This window comes from Amphibalanus amphitrite, unplaced genomic scaffold (assembly GCF_019059575.1).
Source record: "Amphibalanus amphitrite isolate SeventyFive unplaced genomic scaffold, NRLGWU_Aamphi_draft 000197F_arrow, whole genome shotgun sequence".
NCBI classification, from domain to species: domain Eukaryota; kingdom Metazoa; phylum Arthropoda; class Thecostraca; order Balanomorpha; family Balanidae; genus Amphibalanus; species Amphibalanus amphitrite.
Genome location: NW_024881692.1, coordinates 110,866 through 119,929, shown reverse-complemented (window position 1 = coordinate 119,929; position 9,064 = coordinate 110,866). Strand labels below are relative to the sequence as shown.

General features: G+C 47.6%; 1 protein-coding gene across 1 annotated transcript; it reads left to right on the top strand.

The window, feature by feature from the left end:
* The first annotated feature begins 4,114 nt into the window (after positions 1–4,114).
* LOC122384712 lies at positions 4,115–5,276 on the top strand. The gene has a single exon (XM_043372378.1). The coding sequence runs from the start codon at positions 4,428–4,430 to the stop codon at positions 4,908–4,910; it is 483 nt and encodes a 160-aa protein (XP_043228313.1). The 5' UTR covers positions 4,115–4,427; the 3' UTR covers positions 4,911–5,276.
* Positions 5,277–9,064: the final 3,788 nt, after the last annotated feature.

Genomic DNA, 9,064 nt, shown 5'->3' with positions numbered 1-9,064 from the left:
ATTACACTTTCCTGCAAAATAATTTACACAGAACTAACTCTGAAATGAAAGAAACCCCGAAGCAATTGAAATCGAAGGGCAACATATTGCAAGCAATAAGCATTGCTAATTGTAATTGCGTCGCTTCATTTTCATTACCTATCGGAAATTAAGTCCGACGGAACTTTACATCTTGTCCGAGCTGGAAGCCGTGTTCAAACGCCCCTATCGTTATCGCGCACAGGTGGTCGGCGGAGCGATGGTAAGCGTTTAACAGCGTATACAGACGCTATCGCATTTCATCAGCTTACCGAGCCGTCGGCGTTACAGCGGGTCACAAGGCTAATGACGAGCCGCGTGGGCGGGCGGGGCGGGGGGGGGGGGGGAGGGGAGGGGAGCTGTGCTTACGTCATGATGACGGTGCACGGCAAGGGGTCGATTACATAACAAGGCACATGGAAGATGTCCCATGGGAGTTTTTTTTACCTTTGTTTTTCCGTAATAAAGAACATGCATTATAGCTCATGATTCCCCAATCATTGTCCAAACATGATGTTAACCCGCGACCGCCTGGGGGGGGGGTCGGATCCGACCCCCCTCCGTTTTTCTTGAATAACTCATGAACCGCTTGCGTTATCAACTTGAAACTTGGCATACCTTCTCCCCCATCAATTTGACGTCTCCTGTGCAATATTTAAGAAAAAAATTTCAATTTTTTTTAGATATATCGATTTTAGTGATGTAACTTCATGGCGTTTTCAGTCAAAAAGTGGTAAATGTTTAAAAAATCACCAAAAATCGAGGTTTTAAGCAAATTGCAAATTGAGGACACGAAAAGACGCAGCTCAACGAGTTCTTTAAAATGGCTATCTCGGATTTTCCATAAAATGCGTTTTTCACCCCTAAAAATTCAAAAAACTATATTTTTTGGAAAACAGCTAATAAAATCCAAAATTTTGAGAATTTCCAAAAAACCGGAATATATGTTATAGAGCTCTATTAGAACATTAGATGTCCCCAATTTCAACTTTCTATCTTGATTTTTGACCCCCAAATTGTAAAAAATAGCTCCAACATGCATAGGGCATGGTGACGTCATAAGCATTTTCGCGAATTAAAGGCACTTCTGAACATCGCATGTGAAAACAAATGGCACCACCAGATTCCTGGGACAAAGTTCGTCTAGAAAAGTGCATTTTTATGTCAAAAATAAAAAGCTGAAAAATTGACTTTTTTTCTTAGCCCTCGTTTAGTTATGTATGGTATAAACGATTTTTTTTGCTTTCAATGCACACTTATCACCAGCACAGTGACTTGGGGTCACATATAACCATTACCATCGGATTTGGCGTGAAAAATAAGCCATAAAACATGTGTCGCACGCCCATGTAGCAGAAAGTGAAAACCGTGACCTTTCGTGACCTGACCTGACCTCGACCCGTACTTAGTATGACCCCTATACGCACATGGTACCTTCACTAGGTCTATGAGGTCATTTGTGGTGAGTTTCGAGCAGCAGCTATCGATTCCGCTGTCCGTAAGCCTAATCATGCAAAACCCCTGAATTTGACCTTTTACCTGACCTTGACCCGAAAGTTGACCTCAATCTTAAAATCTTAAGAGTGCTTTGGGAAGGTCTCGTAGAGACCTTTCGAACGCCGCCTCGCGGGGCTCGATACGACCATTGGTTCTCGAGATAACAGGGGGGGGGTCGGATCCGACCCACCCCCACACTGTCGTGGGTACGGAAATAGCCCAGGCGGTGCCGGGTTAAGTCATCTGATCTGACTTATGTCAAACTGTCGGGCAAATTGTTATTGCGGACAACAACTATGATGCCAAAATAGGGTATTAGGATGCCAAATAAGATTGTTGCAATACTCATAGATATTTTGACGTAACTGAGCTTTGTCATGTCTATGTATAGGTAATTCTAATCAAGACTACAAGCCAGGAACCGCAAAATACCGTACAACCAGTAAAACGCCTTTTGGGCGAAGAACGAGCGAGCGACATAGTGAACCCTGCACGTGCGAAAGGGCGAGAGGGTACTTCCAACGGGCTTGTGCAAAACACCCTTCTAACCGGCCGCTAGCGGTGTGCCAAATTTGAACGCAATCGGCCCGGCCGTTCCTGAGATCTGGAAGCGGCATTCTGCACGTGCGCACGTGCAAACGGGGTCCAAACTGACTTTTGCACGGCACCCTACTAACTGGTCCCCAACCGTGTACCAAATTTGAGCGCAATCGGCCCAGCCGTTCTCGAGATCTGGGAGCGCCCCCTGCACGTGCGCACGTGCAGTAGCACCCCAACCTTAACACATGCAGATGAATTATCTGATGGAGACCTAACTGTGTACCGAGTTTCAATTCAATCGGCCCAACCGTTGTGCCGTTATTGAGGTTGCAATTTTGGGGGTTCTTAAAAAATGTCCAACTTTACCACGCGCCATGTGCGGTGGTTGGCAAGAACGCATGGTGGCCATCACACCACATAACTTTTACGTCCAAGTGACATTCAGTAAAGAAGACCGCTTGTCAATCGGATGTCCCGTTCCTAAGATATTAGCTTTTGAAGAGCGTCCCCACGGCCGGCCGGCCGGCCGGCCGGCCGCTCATACTCAGGATTTTCCCTTAATTCAGTACCAGTATAACGCCTTTTGGGGCGACTAACGGAGCGAGCGAGAGGGTGAGCCAATTGCACGTGCGAAATTGCGAGGGGGTACCTCCAACTGAGTTGTGCACGGCACCCTACTAACCGGTCTCTAGCGATGTGCCAAATTTGAGCGCAATCGGCCCAGCCGTTCTCGAGATCTGGAAGCGGCATCCTGCACGTGCGCACGTGCAAAATGGGTCCCAACTGACTTTTGCACGGCACCCTACTAACCGGTCCCTAACCATGTACCAAATTTGAGCGCCATCGGTCCAGCCGTTCTCGAGATCTGGAATCGACCCCTGCACGTGCGCACGTGCAGCAGCACCTCAACTCTGGCACATGGATATGCATTGCATAGTGGGTGCCTACCTACATGCCAACTTTCAGCGCAATCGGCCAAGTAGTTACCGAGATATTGCAACAATTACAAAAGTGACACCTCTTCGTCTTTTACGTGGCACGTGCATAAGGGGTCACCTACATGCATCGGGAATAGTCCAATACTTGGTAGAAGGAATGAAGCTACCCTACAAAAATTACCGCATGTAAATCGGTCAAGTGGTTGCTGAGATATAAGCCTCGCAAAAGCGTGACCACGGCCGGCCGGCCGGCCGGCCGCTCATACTCAGAAATTTCCGTTAATCTAAGGGAAGACTACGCTCGCTTCGCTCGCTCCGTAATGAACTCGCTCGCTCGCTGCGCTCGCTCGCTCGTAACGATGTTTAATGGGCTCAAATGCACGGTGCTGAGGTCAATGAAGGTCAAGTCATTTGGAAAATAAGACGTGCTTCTTATGGTATTAGGTGAACCTCGTCAGTGAATTATTACAAAGTCAGTGACTGACGATGAAAAGGTCACACAATTTGGCTGACAAAGAATTGTGATTAGGTGGGCAGAGATGAAACTTCAGAGACCTTATTTAAAGATGGACTCATTGTTCGTCAGTGCGGTAATTATCGGTGCACACTGCAGTCTGCACAGCATAACCAATAAGTAACAGCTCTTCTGCTGCAGTGTCCAGACATTTTCCCAGCATATGTGTTTGCAGTATGCAGTTGCAATATTCAGTTGCAGTACTTAAATGCTTTCCAAGGTCACTTGATCTGAACTGATGGTCTGACTGTAACAGGTGTGCTTGCTGCCGTCTTTTTCGAAAACCTGGAGGATGTTCAAAGATTCCCCACAGAGTTCACGCCAAGAATTATCGTTTATTAAAGTTTATCCCGGGATTCTGCGTTCATTTCATATCTGGTGGTTTTCTCGTGTTTTCGCACCGCTAATCGCAATGATTGCTGCGTGCTGCGTAGTTTAGTGGAATGTTTCCAGGTTGGTGGCGTGCTTCTGTTTACACCTATCGAGCCGCCCGGGGGCACGTCAGAGGCCACGACCAACCAGCGGCCGGGTCACATCGGCCGGCCAATGGGAGCGGCCGAGACAGCCGGTGCTCCCCGCACCACTATACTACCGCAGCGGCCGACGCTCCGCGGGCAGAACGTCGGTACCGTCGGCGGTGTCAGGTTACGCTTCTGAGACTCGCTGCTCTGTGTAGTTCGAAGCCCATTCCAACTCGTCGCTACCGATCTTTGGTGACCTGCGGAAGAAGAGAAGCGGTGAAGTTGAAGAACCTCGTTCATCGAAGCTCGCTCGGTGTTGAGTTGCTTCGCACCACTCCCTCAAACACGAAGCCCATCACGTGTCGCGTTTGGAGTAAGAAGTCAGCCGAGTCGGTTCCTCGCCGTCGAGGCGCACTCGCAGCCCTGGGTCGGCCTTGCCAGCTCGCCACTGTGAAAGAGATGCCGCACGACGCGCCTGACGACTGCGTCCACCCAGAGACGCCCCGGACTCCAGCGAGCCGAACTCACAGCGAGGAGGAGCTCCCGCACGTATCCAGCGAGCCGCCCTCGCCCACGGCGCTCAGCTCAGCGCCGGGGGAGCGCTCTCGACCTCGCCCGATCCTCTGCAAGAGCCACAGCGTGGACGTGGCGCCCCTCTCCAGCTCCGCAGAGAAGAGGAGCGTCTCTTTCCGGTTACCGGACCATCCGCACGACCACCGCTCGCACGGGAAGATGGCCGCGCTGGCGCAGAGTCTCAAGAAGCTGACGCTGGCAGCGGCGGCTTCTGAGAAGAGCAAGCCCGAGAAGGCCCCCAAGAGGATCTTGCGCCAGCCGGTGGTGCACGTGTATGTGCGCGGAGCGTCCGGTCTGCCCACTCAGAGGGTACCCCTGGCTGCCGTCAACGCCCTGCACAGGCAGCACCTGCGGGCGTCCATTTCGTGAATGTATTGATCTCTGTTTGCATGTTGTGTATAATGTTCCACGCGTTACACCAGACTTTCGAAAGACACAGTACTGATCAGTGATCATTGAATGTCTTTGTTAAGCTGACTTATGTCCGGTTTTCGCTGATGCATGGCGTCAGAGCCGAGAGCCTAAAAGACGGCTAGTGTTCACGATTTATCTTGTGATGAAAGCTGAGTGTAATAAGCTCACATTTCCAGTTAATATGCCACGGTCACCATTTGTGAATACTTGTCACTGTATGCACCACAATACATTGTTTGTGCATGCATGTTCATTGGATACATCACAACACATTGTTTGTGAATAATATTTGTGCATCGAATGAATACATTACAATACGTACTACAGTTCGTATTTTTTTCAAAAAGGAAAGAACGGGAGCATGAGAAGCGACGAAGAAATGGATTGGTTATTAGCTAACATCTCAACATCGTTCCGAAACGTCCTTGGATCCGAGAAAAAAAAAAAACACTTCTTGGCAATTTCACGTGTCACTCCTTAAGGACCGACACGTGAAATTGCCACGATTGTTGCACCTGCTACAATCGTGGCAAGTGCACGATATGGATAGTAACCTGGCGCTGTGTTCCACGCTTATGGATCTACCGCTACTGCGGCACTTTGAAGCGAAAAACTACCAATGATGTTTACAGACCTGCCCTAGCCTTTATGCGACCATATATTACTTTGACTTGTCCTTGCCTTTGAAAAGAAGTAAATTGTATGGTGTTATTTGAAGATGACAACGATTTGAAGAAGATAGCAACCACGCGAAAAAGTATACAAATGACGTAAAACCTTATTAGCTAGGCTCATTGATATTACTTTTCACGTCCGTGGCTCTTTTTCCGCGTGGATGGGGAAATTCGGGTTGCCATTAGGCCAAAAATAACCGCAGCCGGCGATTTTTCTATTGGTAACTCTGTGCTCAGGACTAAAAAAGCAGATGGCGTATACTTACCGTTACGGCCGCATGGGTGGAGCTTTTCTAGGAAAGCTGGAGGGGGTGGGGGGAAATGTCACCAATCTAAAAATGCCCGATTGTCAAGTTGAATAAAATGCTAGACTGAAACAATTCCTATCATTACAAAGAATCCTTTGCATAAAAAGTTCTTCCAAAGCTCCTCAATTAAATTTCCCAGGTCAAAAAGTCTGACAAATGAGCTAAAGTTCGTGGGGCACGGAGCTTATTGGTAGGACGAATGGAAAGTTGGTAGGGCAGCCACCCCACCAACATAGGAAGCTCCGCCCCTGCTTACGGATGGTAGGATTGTTAGAGGTTCTCCTCTTGAAACAATTTAAAATGGCGTACAACCCACCTCCTCTCGCTCAACGTTCCCTGCAACGCTCACGGCTCAAACCACTCATGCTGTGTGCCCTTACGAGCCCTCCACCACAGAGCACCACCCTGCGACCTCTTTGGAGCTCCGCCAGCTCGAGCCACCCTGAGATCACCGGTGGCTAAGGCCCTGTTCAGGCACCCCGGGGCCATTGTTGACACTTTGTCTGAGAAAACAGTCCCGAAACAAAACACACACGGGGCGCAGCTGTGGATTTTACGAGCTGAACACGAGCTCAAAGTGGGCGCCAACAGACTCCCTCGACTCTAGATCACGTAGTTAGGGGGCTTTTCACTAGGCACGCCGCTGAACAACAAGCAAACGATGAGCACAAAAACACGCTGAGTATCCGTGGTGGAGGAGGAGTAATTTCGATAGCTTTTGCAAAGTGGTGGTAATTTATGTGTATTATATGCTTGATACCTTCTAGCTTCAAGGATAAGTGCAAATACATGTGGTTTAATATACCTATTCCGGCCCGGGGCCGGGATGATTCAATAAATGTCACCGAGGTTTTTTAGCGAAAACTCCGAGGGCCGTTAGGCCCGAGGTGATTTTGCTAAAAAAGCGAGGTGACATTTATTGAATTCCCGGCCTTAGGGCTGGAAGGTGTTTCCCATACCTGCTAAAAGGCTCACAACTATATGATAGTGACGTCAGCAGCCGTGTGGTTCAACGTGTTTAACCACACCCCTTGAACCACACGGCTTGTAATATTAAAGCATTACATTAAACTTTGAAAAGTGTGGTACAGTGCACGTGCCGTTTAAATGCCTGGATGTCTCGATTTATTCATGCAATGTGGCAGGTATGGGAAATAGTTCTAGACAGAAAAGCTTAATCATTAGGTAAAGGTTAACAATGTTATCGGTAGCCATGTTATGGTTTGATATTGCTTTCAAGTTAGCTACGGTATGCGTAATTTGCACGTTCGTCGAACATAGGCAACACCACGCTATTCCCTATGATTTTCTGACTACCTCGAAAGCACATATAACAAGCATTTTCAAAAGAAATTGCACCTTCTGTCATACATTTCTTTATTATCTTACCAAAACCAAATTTTAGCCGTTTGTAGCTAAAATTGTTTTATGGTTCCAAAGCAAAGCATTTTTGTTATTCTAGCAGAGTTCGCTGGAATTCTTGCTTCTGAAATAGTAGTTTATAATGCAAAAATAATCTGCCCTCAACCGAAGAGTGAGTTCAAGGAGCTGCCTAATTAGTGTACGCTCCACTGCAATGATAGTGAGCTTTTCATCTCCATGAAGAGAGCGTTTGCCTTGAACCTTTCAACAAACCTCATTTCAAGAGACGCAGCACACGTTTTACTATCCACCTAGGTCGTTTCAGAAGCGACTCAAATGATCTAAGCCCTCGTCATCAACATTGCTTGCATTTCCAAGTAGAGCAATCACCCCAGCCTGCTAGTTTGCTCTCATCCTGAAAGGCGTGTAGTCAGAACGTCCAGTTAGGTAATTTGGTTCGCGTTGAACCGTCAGAAACTACCGCGGCCTTGCTGACAACTGCTTGATGAAAAGCCGGATTCTAGCCTTCAGAGTGTGCATCGGTGTGCGGTCAGTCTTCTGGGAATGACCACCCAGCTCAATTGGTGTGGAGCCGGCAATCGTCACGGACAGGGAAGTGACCGCTGGTCAGGGGTCAGCACATCTGCTGTCGGCACTTGGAAACCGGCTCAGGACGTGTTGCGAGGTCGAGAAGCCAAGCACTAAAATACACGGAACTCTTGATAGTTTTAACAACTATGAAAATAAAATTACAGAGCGCTAACTGGTTCCACAAGCTGGCTCTTCTTTACCATTGAAATCACTCTGTATTTCGAAAAGAGAGGATCCTTATTCCTTTTCCAAATCAGCCAATCCACCTAACATGATGTTTGAAACTAGGCGGTCAAACATTGACAGACAGTGCTTTATTGGATTGAGAACGGGCGGCGAACGACATGCCTACGTCACTCGCTGCTATTTTGGGACTTTGCAAATAGAGATAATTGCTTATCTCCACTGCGAGAGCTAATCCCAAATCATGATTAAATTTCCAGATACAAATCTGAAGCTCTCGATTCAGCGAACACCGTTGTATTGATCTTCGGAAGCATTTCCTAGATAGGTACTTACCTTGTCATTTCTACCGTTTAGTGCGCTCACTTCTGTCTTCTACGCTCATCTCATAGACGTCCTGCTTCTGGGAGTTAAGTAGGTATACATTATATAACTTAATGAAAACTGAATGAAAGGTGGAAGCTGAAAGAGAGAGAGAGAGAGAGAGAGAGAGAGAGAGAGAGAGAGAGAGAGAGAGAGAGAGAGAGAGAGAGAGAGAGAGAGACAGAGAGAGAGAGAGAGAGAGAGAGAGAGAGAGAGAGAGAGAGAGAGAGAGAGAGAGAGAGAGAGAGAGAGAGAGAGAGAGAGAGAGAGAGAGAGAGAGAGAGAGAGAGAGAGAGAGAGAGAGAGAGAGAGAGAGAGAGAGAGAGAGAGAGAGCCGGCTTATGTCATTGAGAGACATAAGCCGGAACATATAACATTTTAGACATTTAAAGACATGATGTGGAGATGAATTGTGAATTAAAATGAAATCGGACTTACTCCACAAGAGTTCGTTGGGTCGGAGCTTTCGAATTGTATTACAATTCTTCGTCAGCGAGAGTCGTATCGGATGTTAAGATCGAATCGAAGGTACAGTGCGGATCGAACAAAATATGGGTCGGACAGGAGGGTCTCTGAGGCAACTAGTTGGTCTTGAAATAAACATACAAACACTGGGAAAACACGTGAA